This window comes from Somniosus microcephalus, chromosome 1 (genome assembly GCF_052327205.1).
Source record: "Somniosus microcephalus isolate GS21.2 chromosome 1, FLI_Smic_1.0, whole genome shotgun sequence".
Classification (NCBI taxonomy): Eukaryota; Metazoa; Chordata; class Chondrichthyes; order Squaliformes; family Somniosidae; genus Somniosus; species Somniosus microcephalus.
In genome coordinates this window covers 208,675,413-208,696,908 of record NC_140987.1, presented here as the reverse complement: position 1 = coordinate 208,696,908, position 21,496 = coordinate 208,675,413, and the positions used below count along the sequence as shown (strand labels likewise).

The window sequence follows — 21,496 nt, the reverse complement described above, 5'->3', positions numbered from 1 at the left end:
TTGCATATTGGATTGACTCTAATTTTCTGGCATGAGCTGCAATTCTGTAATCCCTATAATGTTCTATCTCCCTGCTGCTACAAAAACTTGTAACTCAAGCATTTTATTGCTAATGCTTCTAACAATCTGGTATGGGGATCTAATTGCAATCATAAGGGGGGGTAGGGTTTCTGCTTGGGCGCAAAATGCACTCAAAATTCTGTTCGTTTTCCAAAGTGAAGTTATGATTCAAGTTTCGGCTCAAACTTATTTGCATAATCGCAAACGTAACATCATCCATGAGCTAGTGCAATTGGGCAGTGTTTTGCAATGTAATTGTTTCGTTTTTTCCCTTGCATTAAAAATATTCCTTGATATTTTGAAGAGTGGCAATCTGGTGCAGTTTTATTAATACAGCTGAAAATAGGTTTATCACAAAAAATAAGCATTTTTAATGAGTGTCTAGACCACTACCTGTGAGTAACCTGATCTTAAATAATAGAAAATTACTTTAAAAAAGTGTAAGGACCATTTACTGGTTTCATTGGTATACAGTACTCAGTTTCTTAGTAAATTAAATATTTTTTAATATTTAAAAACTTTTAAAAGGCGTTTATTCATGTCCTTGCACCTAAAAAAAAAGCTTAATTTTAAGAGCCTCCTCGAAGGGACACAAATGAGCACAATTAGCATAAACATACCATGCTGATTAATTCAATCTGGGGGCGCGGCCAGTTTTGTGGGCAGGGCGCAGTTGATTTTAAACCAGCGCAAAAAAATCGCAGAAACTCTATTTGCTCTGGACATAACTTGCACTTGAAACTCCTTGATCTTTTTGCGCTGGTTTGGCCAATTTAGGGCAAATTGCGCTAGAAAAATTAGCACAAACTAGCAGGAACTCCATATGTAAGGTCATTCAAATTCAGTTCCTTCCTCCATGTTGATAAATAGTTTTTCTAATCCTACCCTGTTTTACCCCAAAAGCAAATGTGAGTTATTTATAAAAATAGACCTCCAATAAGCGGCTAAACATTCTTGGTTCCCCATAGTTCTGCTCATCAGCTCACCAAAGAGTGGTAATAATCTAGAGATCAGAGGTTTACAACTCTTCTTTAAGTCTCAAGGAAATATGCTTCTCCACGTGTACTCCCATCACTGGTTCTCCTGCTCTCTGAACTAGCCCCTCCATTCTTCTCTCAAAATCTGCTACCCTACCTCAATATGTTATTTTGCCACTGGTCATCAAATCATCACCCTAGTTACTTTGGGGGGAAAATTCAGTTGGTTTGCGCCTCCCATTAGCGCCTTAAGAGGGCGCTAATGGAGCGCAAAGCAACTAGCGCCCGGGCGAGGCGATATCTGCGCCTCTCGCGGAATTGACCGGACATTTTGCGGCAGCGCTAAACAATACCGCCCGATCTCCTGCGCACGCAGCTCTTGACGTCATTCGAGCGTGCAACGCCCTTGTGGTGCCCCGGAACGGAAATTGAGTGGCGCCCCCCTCCTTTCTGCCTGGCACAACCAACTACAGGTAGACTGGAATGTTTTCCCGTCGCTGTGGGAATGGGGAACGCTATTTAAAGGGGGCCTCTTCCTGGCTTTTTCTGTGGTAGACATTTTTGCACCACTCTTCCTGTGTGAGAGAGAGAGAGAGAAAGAGACACTTCTGCATTGAGGCAACGCTGTCTGAAGTAGTTTTGGCTTCTGACCATAACTTTGCAGGTACTTTGGTTTTTGACCTTCATTACTTTGATTGCCAAGATACTATGGGGGCTGCACTGAATGGGGGCGCCATCCTGCGCCATCAGATTCGGAGGGCACAGAGACGCAGAGAGAGCGTGGCAATCATGGCCAGACGGAGGAGGGCCAACAGGCCTCGGTACAGGAGACCTTACCCTCCCAGGGTATTTTGCCAACAATTCTCCTACATTAATATGTCTGAGGAGCAGTGTTTGCGAAGGCTGCGCTTCAGCAAGGAGGTGGTCACTGAGCTCTGCCACCTGCTGCAGCCTCAACTGAGGAGCAGGACGTCTCATAGAAACATAGAAGGCAGGAGTAGGCCATTCGGCCCCTCGAGCCTGCGCCGCCATTCAATGAGATCATGGCTGATCATCCAAACTCAGTACCCTGTCCCTACCTTCTCCCCATATCTCTTGATCCCTTTAGCCTTAAGAAATATATCTAACTCCTTCTTGAATATATTTAATGAATTGGCCTCAACTGCCTTCTGTGGTAGAGAATTCCACAGGTTCACCACTCTCTGGGTGAAGAAATTCCTCCTGATCTCTGTCCTAAATGACTTACCCCTTATCCTTAGACTGTGATCCCTGGTTCTGGACTCCCCGGCCATCGGGAACATCCTTCCTGCATCTAGTCCTGTCAGAATTTTATACGTTTCAATGAGATCCCCTCTCCTTCTAAACTCCAGTGAGTATAAGCCCAATCGACCAAATCTCTCCTCATACGTCATTCCTGCCATCCCAGGTATCACTCTGGTGAATCTTCGCTGCACTCCCTCCGTGGCAAGAACATCCTTCCTCAAATAGGGCGACCAAAACTGCACACAATACTCAAGGTGTGGTCTCACCAAGGCCCTGTACAACTGCAGCAAGACATCCTTGTTCCTGTACTCGAACCCTCTCGCTACGAAGGCCAACATACCATTTGCCTTCTTAACCTGCATGCTTACCTACAGCGACTGGTGCACAAGGACACCCAGGTCTCGTTGCACTTCCCCTTCTCCCAATCTATTGCCGTTCAGATAATAATCTGCCTTCCTGTTTTTGCCACCAAAGTGGATAACCTCACATTTATCCACGTTATACTGCATCTGCCATGCATCTGCCCAATCACCCAACCTGTCCAAATCATACTGGAGTTTCTCGGCATCCTCCTCACAGCACACACGCCCACTCAGCTTTGTGTCGTCTGCAAACTTGGAGCTATTACATCTAGTTCCCTCGTCTAGATCATTAATATATATTGTGAATAGCTGGGGTCCTAGGACCGATCCCTGCGGTACCCCACTAGTCACTGCCTGCCACTCGGAAAAAGACCCGTTTATTCCAACTCTTTGCTTCCTGTCTGCCAACCAGTCGTCCGTGGCAGTGAAGATAACCGTGGCTCTGAACTTTTATGCCACTGGCTCATTTCAATCAGCTGTTGGGGACCTCGCCAATATCTCCCAGTTCGCGGTGCATTGCTGCATCCGTCAGGTCACAAATACCCTCTATAAAAGGAGACGAGAGTACATCTCTTTCCCCATGACCCCGGACAAGCAGCAAGAATGTGCAATGGGCTTTGCTAGGATAGCGGGCTTCCCCATGGTGCAGGGCGCCATTGACTGCACGCATGTGGCTTTGCATGCTCTGCATGAGAATGCCGAGGATTTCCACAATCGAATGGGGTTCCATTCCTTAAACATTCAGTTGGTCTGTGACCACAGACAGCTGATACTCGCTGTCAGTGCCCACTATTCTGGCAGCAGCCACGATGCATTCATCCTGCGCCAGACTACTGTGGCAGAACTTTTCCAGGCACTGCATCACCCAGGTGGTTGGCTTCTCGGGTACAAGGGATATCCACTGTGCACCCGGCTGATGACACCGCTCCGTACGCCCGACACCGCTCCGTACGCCCAACACCCCTGCGGAGCTGCGGTACAACGAGAGCCATCAAGCTACCAGGAACATCATTGAGCGCACAATCGGCGTGCTCAAGCAACGGTTCCACTGTCTGGACCATTCTGGAGGAGCCCTGCAGTACTCGCCTGAGCGAGTCTCCCACTTCGTTGTGTGCTGCATGCTGCATAACCTGGCAATCCTCCGGACCCAGCCTATGCCACCAGACCTTGGAGCACCACCAGAGGAGGAGGAGGAAGATGAGGATGATGATCATCAGCAGCACCAAGGCGGGAGGGAGGCACACAATGTAGAAACTGGAAGGGCCGTCCGTCAACGACTGATAGCAAGCTGCTTCTGGGCCCCTGCTGAGGAAATGGCTTTTGCCATTGAGAACAACATGAATGAAACCAACCCGCAACCCCTAAGCCGGCCAAGGCAACAATGATTGCAAAGACCAAACATGTACATTTTGAATACAAAAAAGTATTTATTTTACAAACTCTGTGTGTTGTCATTTCCGCATGGCAAACTAATAGAAAGAAACACAAAAACAACAGTCATTAACATAACTGGTTCTCACAACCTGTAGATAATGTCCAAAACACTAAAAAAAAATTGACCACGACCCTCGGCCTTTAATAAAAAAATGAACAACATTTTGTCACACCACCTACTTTTTGCCCTTCGAGGGTGATCTCCTTCCCTTCCCACCCTACTGCTCCTCCATAATAGGACCCCAGTGGCTGCAGCAAAGCTGGTGGAAGGCTGCTGATTGTCACAACCTGAGACTGCAGATGCCCTTGAAGGACGGCCTCGACCAGCTCTGGGCCTGGAGGGCCTGGCTGCAGACTGCACCAACTCTGCATGGGCGGCAGCAGTCTGTCCTACAGACGATGGCAAGTGCAGTGGAGAAGTGACAGTGGTGGCAGCAGGAATGCTGTCATCTTGAGAGAAGACAGCAACTCCCTGCTCGACCGACACACTGGCACTCCCACGGGGCAGCACTTCAGCAACCAGAGCAATCTGCTGGAGCACAGATTGCTGGCCTGCTGCGGCGCAGTGAGATCCCCGGGGAAATGTGTCCGAACCAGCGAGGATGGCAGCAGTCAGTGCTCGCGTGGCCTCAATCTGAGTCTGCATGAGAACAGTCATTGCAGCCAGTGACTGAATTGCAGCACTAAGCATTTGCGTGGCATCCGCCTGTGCTACAGCGAAGTGCTCCACACTCCTTGCCAGTGATTCAGTGCATTCGGGCACCCTTCCCACTGCACCCATGAGCTCTGTTGATGTTCACCGCCTGGGTGTTCATTACAGCGATGAGCCGCTCCTCCTCTGCGTCCAGTGCAGCAGGACTCGGTGGCATACTCTCCCTCCGGGGAGAAGGCCCCCGAGCTTCCCTACCCCCATCGCGTTGCTGCAGCCCGCTGGGTCCTGGAGCTTCACCCTCATCAGACCCTTCCCCCCCCTGCTCCCCTCGAGGGAAGACGTGTTCCCAGTGTGGGCATGGGCTTTCTTCAGATGGGGGAGGGTGGCGCTGATGCTCCGGCTTCCTCTTCCTCCTCACCTGCAGCTTCACTCCCACTGGCAGCTTGAGGGCCCATCTCCTCAACTGGTGAATCACCATCTGAAAGCAGTGAGATACAAGAGTGGCTTTAGCGTGAGGACAGGGTGGCAGTAAGGGAGGAATGAGTGCAGCGATTTAGTAAGTTGGATTGAAAGTGTCAAAGGCTGATGTGAGGGACAAGTGCAAGAGAGAGGACAAAAAGGTGATGACCTTACCATTGCTGTCCAGAACGGGGTCGGCATCTCCAGTGGCGACGGGACCGATCACCCGGTTTGCCACAATCCTGTGGACGTGCACCTCAAGATCGCTGAGGGGTTGCAGCTGAGGCCGCCCTCCACCCATCCATTGTTGCTGTCTCCTATTATGAGATAGCTTGGCCTGCAAGAAAAAGGATGGCGTCTGAGTAAATATACAGCCATGGTCTTGCCTGATGTGCCTCCCATAGTTGAATAGCCCTTACTGTATGCAGCCATGGTCTTGCCTGATGTGCCTCCCATAGTTGAATAGCCCTTACTGTATGCAAAGTGTGGAATGTGCGTGTGTGTTTGATGAAAGGGCCATAGGTGTTGGATGAGTGTTGGGCATTGGGGCTTTTAAGACCCTCTGGCCATAGAGTGAGGCTGAGATGGAGAGGTATTGAAAAAAAGCCACGCACCCTGACGACCCGAGTGAGGTCGTTGAACTTTTTTCTGCATTGGATATGGGTCCTGGGCACCATGCTCCTTGAGAGACTCTGAGCCACCTCCCTCCACACTCTTCTGTACTCACGTGGCAAAGGCCTCCTGCCACTCTCTGGGTACAGTATAGATCTTCTGCGCTCCACCGCGCCAACCAGAGCCTCCAAGGCCTGCTCGCTGAAGCGCTGTGCTCGCTCCCTGGCCCTCTCCATAGTCCTTGCCTGCAAGATTTAGCCACAGGCCTGGCCAGGCCGAGATTCAAGGCTCCAATGAGCAGGGTGTGGCTGGAGAGCAAGAGCGACCCTCCCCTTTACGAACTGGCCGGCGCCAGTGTGTCTGTGTTCAATCGCTAACTGACAGCACCTGCGCTGCGCCCGCGCTCTGAGGTAGCGCCTCGCTCCTCGGCCTTTGTACCTTGAGAGAGGTGTGTAGCACCTGATTTAGCGCTCCAATCACCTCCAGGGGCGATAAAAGCCAAGTTTGCCGTCGGAGGCGATAATTAGCGCCAGGTGCTAAATTTTGCGCACGGCCGATAACGGCGCCCCAAACGGGGCGATACTGAATTTCTCCCCCTTTGTCTTTACAGCATAAGTAACTGTCCACAAATCATACCGTTAAACCTCCTACTACAATAATGTATACATTGGTATGATGAACAGTTACTTTTGCTGTAAAGACAAAGTTACTAAGGCAGCCTTAGGCATTCATATGCAGAAATGTTTCCATTACAACATTACATATTTTTATCTTTTCATTTGAAGTAACGCTCTTTGTGTAGTGCATTCCTTTTTTAGCAATTTTGTGTTCATTGCCTTTTTTAAATAAAATTATATTTGCGTTATTTAAATGCAACACAAAATTATATTACTCGTGGGCTATTACTCTTGAAATACTGAAAATCCCCCTTTAGTGTTTTCTGTTTTACTCCTGGTCAACAACAAGTAATTCTTAGTGTATTGGCACAATTACATGCAAACCTCTAAATTCAAGAACCCTTGCTTCTCCCTGCCAAAAAAGTCATGAGAGATTTCCCCAGAAAATAATTCTAGAAATTTGAGTGTGACAGATATTTTGAATTTAATTATAAGCAAGAAAACCACAAAATAAATTAAGGTTATGAAGTAACTTTTTCCCTACTTAGTTAATGTATGGAATTGCCACATAGCATAGTGCACACTTTCAAAATGGGGTCGATGGATTTAACCCTGGTGAAGGAGAGATGAAAAATGCTCAGTGCGGGTACTTAAAGAGGGCCTAAATTAGAGAGCAAGCTAGGATTGAATGCGTTGTTACTACTACTACTACTTCTTCTTAGCCAGTCCCTCGGAACTGAGGATGACTTGCTTCCACATTATAAATGAGTTCTCAGGTGACTGATGAGTCCAATGCGGGACCTACAGTCTCTGTCACAGGTGGGGCAGACGGTGGTTGAAAGGGCGGGTGGGTGGGGTGCTTGAGTTGACGTGCGCTCCTTGCACTCCTTGTGCTTGGGTTCCGCTTGCTCCCGGCAAAGAGACTCGAGGTGTTCGGCGCCTTCCCGGATGCTTCTCCTCCACTTTGTGCAGTCTTGGGCCAGGGATTCCCAGGTGTCAGTGGGGATGTTGCACTTTTTCAAGGAGGCTTTGAGGGTGTTCTTGAAGCGTTTTCTCTGCCCACCTGGGGCTCTCTTGCCGTGTCGGAGCTCCAACTAGAGCGCTTGTTTTGGGAGTCTCGTATTGGGGATGTGGACAATGTGACCCGTCCATCGGAGCTGATCGAGCGTGGTCAAAGCTTCGATGCTGGGGATGTTGGCCTGAGCGAGAACACTGACGTTAGTGCACCTATCCTGCCAATGGATTTGCAGGATCCTGCGGAGGCAGCGTTGGTGGTACCTCTTCAGCACTTTGAGGTGCCTGCTGTACATTGAATGCTTTGTTACTACATTCTTATGTTCTTAACTTATCTATTTAACTATCTATTCATCCGTTGTGGTGATATCAGTTTGAGGGAGTACAGTAATCTGGGATGTTATGATTAAGGTTATCCACCAGGTGGTGCTGTAGCCAATGCTGCTGCTAAGGTCAGAGGTTTGCTTCCTGTTAAGGTCAGAGGTTTGCTTCCTGTTAAGGTCAGAGGTTTGCTTCCTGTTAAGGTCAGAGGTTAGCTTCCTGCTAAGGTCAGCAAAGGTGCAATGCCTGGAAGCAGGCCTGCCTGGTTGTCTCGCAGTCGTTCAATAAGGTACTCGTCTTAATCCTCATACCTCGCCTCTTCGAGTTCCTTTTCTCACTACATGGATTTATCACATTTGGCGACGAGGTAAAACAGGACCCTGAATAAGAGAAGCGTGCCAGGATGTTTAAACAACAAAATCACGAGCTGCAGTTAGCTACCAGTTGGAAGAGAGCATGGCTGCCACGGTAGGAACGGTCTCCGCTTTTGATATTCAAGCACAAACTTGGGAGGAATACTGTGAAGTGTTGGGTTATTTTTTTGAAGCAAATGAAATAAATGATGCCGGAAAAAGGAAAGCCATTCTGCTTAGTTCAGTGGTAAGCCAAACCTACAGTTTGATGAAGAACCTGCTCAGTCCTGAAAAGCCTGGAGACAAATCATTTGTTGAATTAGTGGCTGTGCTAAAAGAACATTTCAACCCTAAGCCTAGTGAGATTGTACAGCGGTTCAAGTTTAATTCAAGGAACAGGAAAGAGGAAGAGAGTGTAATGGACTATGTAGCGGTGTTGCGAAAATTGGCACAAGATTGCAATTATGGGAACAACCTGAAGGAAATGCTGAGAGATAGGCTAGTTTGTGGAATAATGGACGACCGAATGCAGCGCAGATTATTATCCGAGACTGGGCTTACTTATAAAAAAGCATTGGAACTTGCTCAAGCCATAGAGACAGCGAACCAAGATGTAAAAGAAATACAGGGTTCAGACAGGGCTAATGCTACGCAAGTTGCAGGTCAGGTTATTGTGCACAAGTTGAACATCCGTCAGAAACCACAACGTGAGCATGTGAAGGCATGTTATAGATGCAAGGGCGATCACCTGGCGAGTGAATGCCGGTTTCTGGAGGAAAAGTGCTACAAGTGTGGGAAACAAGGACACACAAAACGAGCTTGCAGGGCGAAATCACCTGGGGAGGAATCCAAACCAAAAGGGGGAGGACAGCAAAACCAAGGGAGAGAAGTGAAAAAACATGGAGCACACCACATCAGCGGGGAAGCTGAGGAAGAAGAGGACATGTTCATAATTTATGGCATGTTAGAGAACATTCCAAAAGTGGCTCCTATCACATTGCAACTGACAGTAAATGACTCTAAGGTGAATTTTGAAGTGGATACAGGGTGCGGCGTGACCATAATGAACAAGGCAGAGTACTCAAAATTGTGGAACCGTGCAAAAGTTCCAGAGTTAAAGCCTTGCTCCCTGCATCTTAAAACATATACAGGTGAACGAGTAGCGACATTAGGTACAGTGGAACAGCTACCTGTAGTTATAGTATCGGGTACCAGACCAAACCTGTTAGGTCGGGGCTGGATAAAAGAACTTAAATTAGACTGGGGAGCAGTACATCAAATAGATGCGGGCAAACAGTTGACTTTGCAAGAAGTGTTGAGTGAACATGAGAATGTGTTCAAGGAGGAACTTGGCACATTTAATGGCCCCCCAGCTAAGATTTATGTAGACAAGGAGGCACCGCCAACGACCTGTGCCTTATGCCATGAAGCCAAAGGTAGAGGCTGAGCTTGACCGTCTATTGAGAGAGAACATACTGGAGCCAGTGAAATGTTCGGAATAGGCAGCTCCCATAGTACCTGTTTTAAAACCAGACAATTCGGTAAGACTCTGTGGAGACTATAAATTGACAGTCAATCGGGTGTCCAAGCTAGAGCAGTATCCTATTCCCAAAACAGGATCTCTTTGCAAACCTGGCTGGAGGAAAGAAATTCACAAAGTTGGATATGAGTCATGCCTAATTGCAGATTACACTGGATGACGAATCAAAGAAGTATGTCACCATAAATACACACAAGGGCTTGTTTACATATAACTGCTTACCGTTTGGTGTCTCATCTAGTCCAGCTATTTTCCAGAGGACAATCGAAGGTGTACTGCAAGGGATTCCACATGTTTCCATCTACCTGGATGACATTCTGGTGACGGGAAGAACCGACCAGGAGCATCTGAGCACTCTGAGAGAGGTACTACAGAGATTGGAGAGGGCAGGGTTCCGGCTCAAGAGGAGTAAGTGCACTTTCCTGGGGAATGAGGCAGTGTTCCTGGGACACAGTGGACGCCACCGGGCTCCATCCACTTAAGGAGAAGGTACAAGCCCTGCAGGACGCCCCTGCTCCTACAAATGTGGCTGAGTTAAAAGCTTACCTGGGACTGCTGAACTATTATAACAGGTTTTTACCAAACTTGTCAACTGTGTTAGCACCTCTTCACAAACTACTGCGCAAGGAGACGCAGTGGGGAGAGGAGCAGGGGGTTTCGTTTGAACAGTCCAAGAAACTGATGCTGTCGTCGGATGTGCTGGTTCACTACAATGCAGAGAAAGACATCATTCTCTCTTGTGACGCTTCACCTTACGGGGTGGGGGCAGTTCTTTCACACGGCGTGGAAGATGGAACTGAAAGACCAATAGGGTTTATGTCCCGAACTCTAACACCAGCGGAAAAAAACTATTCCCAGTTAGACAAAGAGGGGTTAGCAGTAATGTTTGGGTTACAGAGGTTCCACAAGTACATATATGGCAGGAAGTTCACCATATGCACCGATCATAAACCTCTCTCTTTGCAACGAAATGAAAGCAGTTCCACAGATGGTGTCACCCCGGATCCAGAGGTGGGCAGTGACGTTGAGGGCATATGAGTATGTCATCATTTACAAGGCGGGCAAGTACCATGGGAACGCAGATGCCTTGAGCCGTCTTCCACTGCCAGGCACACCTATCCGTGCAGCTCCAGAGGACAGAGTTTTGATGTTGGAGGACACTGACACGGCACTTGTGACTGCAGAGCAAGTAAGAACATGGACAGGTAAAGATCCAGTACTGTCTAGAGTTCGAGAATATGTGGTGAGGGGATGGCCACAGCATCCGGAAGGGGCTGACTTCACACCCTACAGTGTCAGGAAAACAGAGCTGAGTGTGCAGGATGGTTGCGTGTTGTGGGGAGCACGAGTGATTATTCCACAGCCAGCACGACAGTCTATCCTAGAGCAACTACATCAGTGTCATCCTGGGGTCTCGCGTATGAAAACCTTGGCTAGGAGTTACTTGTGGTGGCCAAAGCTAGATGAGGAGATAGAAAATCTAGTCAAGACATGCAGCACTTGTCAGGAACACCGGAAGGCACCAGCAGTGGCTCCTCTCCACCTCTGGGAGTGGCCGGATAAACCATGGAGAAGATTGCACTTAGATTATGCAGGTCCATTCATGGGGAAGATGTTCCTCATAATCATTGATGCACATTCCAAATGGATGGATGTTTATCCTGTAAATTCTGCTTCTGCCACTGCCTGCGTCGGAGCTTCGGTAATCAAGGGCTACCGGAGATCGTGGTGAGTGACAAGGCCCCTTGTTTTGTGAGTACAGAGACAAAAGAGTTCTTGAGAAAAATGGCATAGTGCAGGTGACCTCGGCTCCATATCATCCGCCCTCGAATGGACTTGCGGAGAGAGCCGTACAAACATTTAAGGAGATGATGAAAAAAAGTGCAGAAGGGAGTTTAGCAGCCAAAGTGTCACGGGTTCTGTTCAGCTACAGAATAACACCTCAATCCACCACAGGACTCTCTCCTGCTGAGATGTTATTAGGTCGTAGACTACGCTCCACTCTTGACCTTGTCCACCCAGACCTAAAAAGGAAAATGGAAAACAGACAAAACAAACAAAAAGAGAACCATGACAAAAGAACAAAAAGCCGAAGTTTTGGAGAAGGAGATGCAGTCCATACCAGGAATTTCAGTTATGGACCAAAGTGGATTCCTGGCTTCATCGACTCAATAACAGGTCCAGTATCATACAAGGTCATGTTGGGAGATGGTAGGGTAGTACGCAGACATGTAGATCAGATACTTCCCAGACAAGGGGAAATTGAAATGAAGGCTCCAGATGCAATGACTGAAGACAGGGTTGCCCCCAGTTATCCAAGTGCATCTGTGGTGCCACCACCAGGGACAGAGACAATTCCACAGGAACCTATTCGTCAAGAGGAAACCATCGTTGCAGAGTCGGATACTCTGAGCACTGCTCAGGAGCAGCTGGTGGCTTCACCACAAACAATCAGGGACTTTACTGTTAGACGTTCACAAAGGCATCGCAAGCCACCAGAGAGATTGATACTGAACTGTTAGATTCATCAAGTATGGAACATGATGAATGGAGACTCCTTATGTGACCCTCAGGAATGGTTGTTAAGAAATTCATACTGAAATCTTAAGGGGGGAGGGATATAGTAATCTGGGATGTTATGATTAAGGTTATCCACCAGGTAGTGCTGTAGCCAATGCTGCTGCTAAGGTCAGAGGTTTGCTTCCTGCTAAGGTCAGCAAAGGTGCAGTGCCTGGAAGCAGGCCTTCCTGGTTGTCTCGCAGTCGTTCAATAAAGTACTCGTCTTAATCCTCATACCTCGCCTCTTCGAGTTCTTTGTCTCACTACATGGATTTATCACAGGGAGGATTGATTGACCAATAGGAGATGGTTGTAAATATATGGGAAAGTATTTTTCAATCATTTCAGCTCTTTCCACTTCGGTACTATCAGGGAATATGCCGGTAACCCCACTCCTTGCCTTACTGTAATTCAACCAGGTGGCCTATATGTTAAATTTGTTGTTCTAGGTATGAGATCAGTAGTTCTGACCGTTTGACATGCAGATGTGAAAAATATAGGTATTCATTACATTTGTTTCCCATCCTTCTCAGTTCCACCCCAGAGCGATCCCATTGACAGCAGTCTACATGACATGGTTGACATAGCACCAAGTCGAATGCGACGACATCGGCATCCACAACAGAAGAATAAAGTGGCAGAGACCCCAAAAGGTTCTCAAGAAAAGAGGTGAGAATTTTGAGGCGATAATGTGTTTTTTATGAAAGGCTTTGAAATGAAGCAGAAGTGGACAGAGGAATTTCATACAAGCGCATTAAGAATTAGCATCTTAATATCACACAGTATAATTTCAAGACTAAAATGTTATAGGATTTTTTAGTGTGTAAACTAATTGCATTGGTGAGTTAGAAACAAAATTGAGTTAATTGGTTATGTAAATTATATGTTCTAAAACAGTGATAGTGAACATTATCCAAAATGGTGTGGCTTAAACTAATTAGCAACTTACTGTGAAGCAACTGTTCCTTTAGAATTTCTCTGGTATTCACTGGCTTCTTGTTCTGTTGTACAATCTATTAGGAGATGTGTGTGGATTTAACATGGAAAGTTGCACCTGAATAGTTCAGACGTTCTTGCAACTGGTTATTAAGATGATCCTGGAGATGTGCAGTTTACTTTAGCTTAGTATATGTTAACTATATTTTTATTCCACTTGTGCATAAAATTTCAGAATCAAAAATGAATTTACTAATAATCCTGTGAAATCTAATCCTTATGTATGAAAAGGAAGAAAAAACATTTTTTAATGACAGCAAAGTGGTTGCTCATGTTTTAGGAGTTTATCATATTGAGTTTTGAAGTCCCTAAAGAGTATAATTAGAGCTCCAGGTTGGGATGAGTGTTATTTAACATTTGCACTTATCCAAACTTGTTTTCCAGATCAGTGAAGGAAGAATTCTTCACTTTCATTTTGTGAGGTGTGTAGTTCTTGGTAGATATTATCTACTTTGTCATTGGTTCTACCTCTAGTTAGATCATTAAAAATTGATAATGTGGTTCTATTGGTTGAAAATAAAAATGTTGGTGACAAATTGGCCCATTCCATCCCTGTTCACTACTCTGACTATAATAGTCCCTCAATCAGACTAAGGAAAAGGGTTGTAATGACAGATCGTTATAGTAAGGGCAAGTGCATGCAGCCTGTTCCATTTTGGAACAAGTCGGTAGTTACCACAAAGAATGTCCTTAACCCAAACTGCTCCAAGGAGAATTAGACCCCGGTTTGTTGGGACAAATTGCATGATTTAGTCTTGAGTATAGTGGCCTGCATTTTATTTCACTGCATAGAATAAGAAACCTATGACAACCTGTCATTATGGCCCTGAATTTTTGTTGGGGTTCTCCCAACCTTCTGTCATAACTTTGGGGAAGATTACCAGAAACTCCAGAGCAATGACATAAATGGCTGAAAATGGTTGTTTGTGACGTTTCTCCAGGGTTCCACTGAAGTTAGAGCAGCAGATGACAAACTCTGTGTAAATTCAGGGCATATATATTTAACACCTTTTGCGAGTTAGCAAGAATTGATTTCTCCAATGCACTCCTGGCCTAGCTCCTACCCTCCATCTTTTATAAACTTCAGTTACTTTGTGTGTCATCTCCCAACCACCCATCGCCCCTGTCCTTGCCACGTGATGCTGCTTCCCAAATATCAACAAGTCAACTTCTAGATTGTTGTCCTCATCTTCAAATGCCTCCATATTTTTACTTTATCCAATCTGAGTGATCTCCTTCAGCCATATATCCCTGTCCTCTGACACCAGATTACTGTTTTTGCCACTCCCTTCTGTTTACCATCAGTGACTGGTTTTTCAATCACTACACCTCTGTCCTTTAGAATTCTCTCCAAAAGCTACATTGCTACCCCGCTGCCTGCCTTCAGAACCCCACTAAAAGCCCATGTCTTTGTTTGTATTTTTGGTCTCCCCCTCCATCTTCCCATCTCAATATTCATTAATGTGAGGAATGCTATATGACTGCAAGATGTTGTTTTTGATGCACCTGAAACAAAGATCAGTTCAGCCTACTTCAACCCCATCTTAACTTTACAAATCATAGGGTGTTACAGGAAACTTTGTGCTATCCGGCACCGACGGGACCGAGCTGTTGCCGTCCCATCAAAACTGCCGGACAAACCAGCGCTAATGTTGAAACATTTTGAAAGATTTTGAGCTCCGTATCTGGCAACAAACCCTGTTGCTTAGCAACAGCTTCTAAACAGTCAGTCGTACCTTGCAAGCATCTCTGTAGCTTAGCAACAGCTTCAGCGAGACCTTACAGAGCCTGACTGGTGAAAAAAAAGCAACAAAAAGAAAAAAAACCTAACGAAACGGCTTCTGATTTTTGCTGGTGGCTCGAGCATTCCGGACAGTTAACCTCCGGATAAACCAAAGTTTCCTGTACTTCAAACTGTAAAGTTGAGTGACATCTAAACTTGGATTGGTGTAAATAACAACTTACATTTTTTGCATGATTTTAATTCATAACTAATAATTTCAATTAAGCAACTTCAAATTATGAGTAGATTGTACACTATACTTGGTCTCCAGGAATACTTGAGGCAGATTCTGGATAACAAATGGAAATATGGTAATTTGCAGAACTGCTGTCTTGCTGGAAAAACATCAGTAAAAAATGAAATGTTGTATCTGTTAAATAGGATGGGAAGTGAAGGTGTAAAAGTCATAACAGTAATTGGCATAAATTGTTTGGCCTGCACTTTCCATATTAACAATGTTGCAGAATAATACAAAGCTTTGGTCTATAACATTGTGTTCTAATTTGGACTGTAAGTACAAAACTGGTTTGCACGCAAGCATCTTGGTATGAATCAGCAAACATTTGCAGTGTCATTATATGTAGAGGAACATTTTGTACCAGAGTTAACTTTACGTGGAACAAATTTTATAGAAGCAGTGCCAACTTAAATTGCACTTCATTTCAGGTTTGTTCTGCTTTCCTTAATTTTGCTCAACATTTAATTAATCTTGGCATTGCAGACCCGTTCTTAAGTTTTTAAATGAACAGATCTTTGAATCTTTTACTTTGAATGATAATTATTGCTGTCAGTAAGAATTAATAAGTTAGTTTGAAGAACACAGGCACGACCTGCTGCTGCCTTTCCCCTTCTCCCAACAATGTCCTGCAGCGTGTGGCTAAATCTCATGCATTATCAGGTTCAACTTCCAAATAAAGTGATCTTTTCAGTGCTATTAAAAACTATCAGTAATATAAATGCTGCATGGGAACCACTTCACAGTCATCCAGGTCAAGTGAGTGTTGCGCCCAGGCAAATGAGCTCTTCTCAATATTTTTTCTGTTAGTTTTGCTAAATCTGTTTATAAAAAATAAAAAAATAAAAAAAAATTTTTTAAATAAAAATTATAAATGTTTTTTAAAACTAAGGACAGAGGAAAATGTCAGATTCAGACTAACTGCCTACCCACTGGTGGCTTTGATGGTTGAGCAAATTATTCCCATATTCCTAGGGTCTTGAGAGAAGTGGCAGTAGGGATTGTGGATGCATTGGTGATTATTTTCCAAAACTCCCTGGACTCAAGAAAGGTCCCGGCAGATTGGAAAACTGCTAATGTAACACCCTTATTTAAGAAGGGAAGTAGACAAAAAGCTGGAAACTATAGACCAGTTAGCCTAACATCTGTGGTTGGCAAAATGTTGGAGCCCATTACAGGAAACTTTGTGCTATCCGGCACCCATGGGACCGAGCTACTGCCGTTTTTTTAAAAGCTCCGGACAGACCAGCGTCAACGTTATCAGATAGGAGCTTTTCATCGCAGTATCTGACCACAAACACTGTTGCTCAGCAACAGCTTGTAAACACTCGGCCCGTGGCTTGGAAGCGTCTCTGAAGCTGTTGCTAAGATACAGAGACGCTTTCTAGAGCCTGCCGTGTCTGACCACAAACACTGTTGCTCAGCAACAGCTTGTAAACACTCGGCCCAGTAGCTTGGAAGCGTCTCTGAAGCTGTTGCTAAGCGACAAAGACGCTTTCCAGAGCCTGCCTGTGAAAAGAATGCTAGGAGAAAAAAAAACACCTAACCAAAACGGCTGCTGATTTCTGCCGTTAGATCAAAGTTGCCGGACATTCAACTTCCGGATAACACAAAGTTTCCTGTATTAAGGAAACAGTAACAGAGCATTTGGATAAACATAATTTAATTGGACAGTCAGCATGGTTTTATGAAGGGGAAGTCATGTTTGACAAATTTGCTTGAATTCTTTGAGGACGTAACATACAGGGTGGATAAAGGGGAACCAGTGGATGTAGTGTATTTGACTTCCAAAAGGCATTTGACAAGGTTCCACACAAAAGATTACTGATCAAGATAAGAAATCACGGGATTGGGGGTAATATACTGGCATGGGTGGAAGATTGGCTATCTAACAGAAAACAGAGTTGAGATAAATGGTTCATTCTCAGGATGGCAATCAGTAGCTAGTGGTGTTCCGCAGGGGTCAGTGCTGGGACCCCAACTCTTTACAATCTATATTAACGATTTGGAGGAAGGGACCGAGTGCAACGTATCCAAGTTTGCCGACGATACAAAGATGGGAGGGAAAGCAGTGAGTGAGGAGGACATAAAAAACCTGCAAAAGGACATAGACAGGCTAAGTGAGTGGGCAGAGATTTGGCAGATGCAATATAATGTTGGAAAGTGTGAGGTTATGCACTTTGGCAGAAAAAATCAAAGAGCAAGTTATTATCTAAATGGAGAGAAACTGCAAAGTGCTACATTACAAAGGGATCTGAGGGTCCTGGTGCATGAAACACAAAAAGTTAGTATGCAAGTGCAGCAGGTGATCAGGAAGGCCAATGGAATCTTGGCTTTTATTGCAAGGGGGATGGAGTATAAAAACAGGGAGGTCTTGCTGCAGTTATACAGGGTATTGGTGAGGCCACACCTGGAATACTGCGTGCAGCTTTGGTTTCCATATTTAAGAAAAGATATACTTGCTCTCGAGGCGGTTCAGAGAAGGTTCACTCAGTTGATTCCGGAGATGAGGGGGTTGACGTATGAGGAAAGGTTGAATAGGTTGGGCCTCTACTCATTGGAGTTCAGAAGAATGAGAGGCGATCTTATCGAAACATATAAGATTGTGAGGGGGATTGATCGGGTGGATGCGGTGAGGATGTTTCCACTGATGGGTGAGACTAGAACTAGGGGGCATAATCTTAGAATAAGGGGCTGCCCTTTCAAAACTGAGATGAGGAGAAACTTCTTCACTCAGAGGGTAGTAAATCTATGGAATTTGCTACCCCAGAGAGCTGTGGAAGCTGCAACATTAAATAAATTTAAAACAGAGATAGACAGTTTCCTAGCAGACAAGGGAATTAGGGGTTACGGGGAGAGGGCAGGGAAGTGGACGCGAGTCTAGATTCGGATCAGCCATGATCCAATTGAATGGCGGAGCAGGCCCGAGGGGCCGTATGACCTACTCCTGCTCCTACTTCTTATGTTCTTATTATCATCCAGTTATCATCAACTGTATGAAATATCGTTATCATCAACTGTATGAACTATCTGATTAGATCAAAATAAAAAACAATGGGGGGAATTTTAACCCCCAGAAATGGGCGGCATTGGGTAGGGTGGGATGTTAAAATGTTAAAAATCTGTATCCCAATCCCAATCCCAATCCAAACCCCAACCTGCCCACTTCCGGTTTTAACGGAGACGGGACAGGGGGCGGACGACCAACCCATTCACAGTGTAACATTTGCATACTGAATTATCATTGGCCCGCAGGCATCTGTAAGGAATACCTATTATATTCACATGTGATTACATGCTGAGTTGTCATTGGCCTGCAGGTATCTGTAAGGACTGCTATTGTTTAGAAGACCCAGGGGGTCCTGACTCCATCTTGTCCACACGGTGCTGTACTGTTGTGAGTCAGATCACAGACCTTATGCTTCATTAAAAGAGTTTAAACTGTAATACTCCGTTGTCCTGCAATTTATTATTTTTGTACAAAGTGTGCAAAACAAGACACCCAGGAGGCAGATTTAATTATTATAATGAGGCTGTGTGCCTCATATTTAACCATAATTTTAAATTCAACCCTGGCCGGCCAAGTTTTCCAGGCCTCGGGAAACGCAGCAGCTAAAAGGGCGGGAGGACTGCTGGATCCAGTAAGTTAAGAGCCTTACATGCTGGATCCAGTTTACCTGCTTCACAACCCCCTGGCCCTTCCGATCTCCCCCGACTCTTCTGATCTCCTCGCCCGCCCCTCCCCCAGACTCTTCTGATCTCCACGAGGCCTCCGATCATCTGGCCCCCACCCGCCCCAACATCCGATTTTCCTTCGGGCCTCCGATCACGCCCGACCCCGGCCTCCAATCTTCCCTCAGGTCACAGATCTCTCTCCTTCCCAAACCAGATCTTGCCTCTGGCCTCCAGTCCCTCCCCCTGCCAGCCGATCTGATCCCTCTCTCCCTCCTCTCCGTTCCCTGCTGTGTCCCGATGCGGAAGACAATCTCTCAATCTGCCTGGCTGCAGCAGGGAAACAGAGATAAAGCATGTTGAATTTGGCGGAACCTGCAGCAAACTGGTTCTTCTGGGTTTCCCGACCTCAAAGCAACACCTGCCCCTCCCCGCCTCCGAGTTAATATCCAGCCCAATATAACTCGGGCAACTAGTTACTCTCTCAGTTTGTGTATCTCTATCTCTTGTCTCCATGGCTGTGCCTCCGTGTCTCTCTTTCTCTCCTTCATATGTTCTCATTTTTACTTTGTCACACATACCTAAATGGTTACCTATCTAGTACACAATGCATTAACCAACCTGTAACCAATGAGATTACTTTCATTCACTGGCTGTACTGCATAATTTATCAGTAGTATATTTTCCTAGGTTTGAGTGCTGTAGATGGTCCAAATACAACCCCCATTAAAATTAATAGAGTTGCTCTAGTTTGCAGGCAGATCCTCACCACAGTAATGTCACCGGAATGGCCATGAGAGGAGGACATTCAAAATAGTGAGCCTATAAATTCGGTGACGCCCCGCCAGCACGTTTGCGCCGGAAATTTAGCGCCCGCCGCCGAGTCAGTTGTGCCCGCCCCAAATTCACTTTCAGCGCCCCAAAGCGGAAGCGGGCGCTGGTATAGGGTGTGCCCGCCCCGCTTGGGGCGCTGAAAGTGAATTTCAGCGCTGCCGGTCCCGCTGCACCACCCGATGCAGAGCGGCAGGCTGCTGTACTGCAGGCCTCCCCCTTCTCTTAAGGGGGAGGTGCCTGCAACGGCCGGAGCCCCGTTGAAAGTGCCAGCAAAAGAGCCCGGCACAACGGCGAAGTGCCGGGCTCCACGGAAACCAGCCGGCAATGCCGCGGGGGGGGGCGTGGAGGAGGCCGGGGAAGGAGGTGCGGGCAGGCAGCCGCCGAAAAAGCGACCGGCCGCACCTCCGCTTTAAGTAGCGCCTCTAAGGCTGCAGCACGGCCAGGTTTTCAAAATGTTGTTAGCGGCCGCCAGGGAAGAGGCGGCCGCTACTGAAGATGGGGATCGGCGTGGTTTCGGGCGGTACCGGGGCGCTGCGCACACCGATGACTTCATCGGTGCCGGCGCAGCGCTACCGGCTTACGCCGATTTAAAGGCCCACCTAATTTCAGCGGCGACGCAACTTCCGGCGCAACCCACTCTTGCGCCCCTAAATGGGCGCAAACCCAAGGGAATTTCTAGGCCGTGGTCTCTACTGTGGCAAGAAACGTGACTTTTTTTTAGAAAAAGACCACAAATGTAATATTATTTACATAGATCTGTACAGGGCACCACTTCAAATATGAAGTACCCTACCTAGGCTTTCCTTCCTTTTTAAAAAAAAAAGCTACGTGCAATAAAATCTCTCTGTATCAGGAGTTTCTGCTTTTGTTTCGTATTTCATTTGTAACCAAGACTAAAATAAATCCCTAGATGGCTAGTACACATTAAAGGTGTCAGCCAGAGACCCACAAAATCTGTCTGCATTGTTTGCTAGAATCCACTAACATTTAATGCAGTGATGCTCTGGTACAGGTGAAATTGGCCCAGAAATTGGTTGGAGGCCAATCATCACAGCCCCAGGACATCACTGCAGGAGCTCCTCAGGGCAGTGTCCTAGGTCCAACCATCTTCAGCTGCTTCATCAATGACCTTCCCTCCATCATAAGGTCAGAAGTGAGGATGTTCGCTGATGACTTCACAGTGTTCAGTGCCATTTGCAACTCCTCAGATAATGAAGCAGTCCATACCCACATGCAGCAAGACCTGGACAACATTCAGGCTTAGGCTGATAAGTGGCAGGTAACATTCGCACCACACAAGTGTCAGGCAATGACTATCTCCAACAAGCAAGAGTCTAACCACCGCCCCTTGACAGTCAACGGCATTACCATCGCGGAATCCCCCACCAGCAACATCCTGGGGGTCACCATTGACCAGAAACAACTGGACCAGCCGCATAAATACTGTGGCAACAAGAGCAGGTCAGAGGCTGGGTATTCTGCAGCGAGTGTCTCACCACCTGACTTCCCAAAACCTTTCCACCATCTACAAGGCACAAGTAAGGAGTGTGATGTAATACTCTCCACTTGCCTGGATGAGTGCAGCTCCAACAACACTCAAGAAGCTCAACACCATCCAAGGCAAAGCAGCCCGCTTGATTGGCACCACATTCACCACCATAAACATTCACTCCCTCCACCACCGGCGCACCGTGGCTGCAGTGTGTACCATCTATAAGATGCCCTGCAACAACTCACCAAGGCTTCTTCGGCA

General features: G+C 46.4%; 1 protein-coding gene across 1 annotated transcript in view; it reads left to right on the top strand.

Annotated features, from left to right (window-relative positions):
* Positions 1-21,496, top strand: part of xrcc4 (X-ray repair complementing 4) — a 583,131-nt gene that overhangs the window by 409,537 nt on the left and 152,098 nt on the right. The window contains exon 7 of the mRNA XM_085989376.1: positions 12,757-12,892. Within this exon, the coding sequence (XP_085845502.1) occupies positions 12,757-12,892 (136 nt within the window). The remainder of the gene's footprint in view (positions 1-12,756; positions 12,893-21,496) is intronic.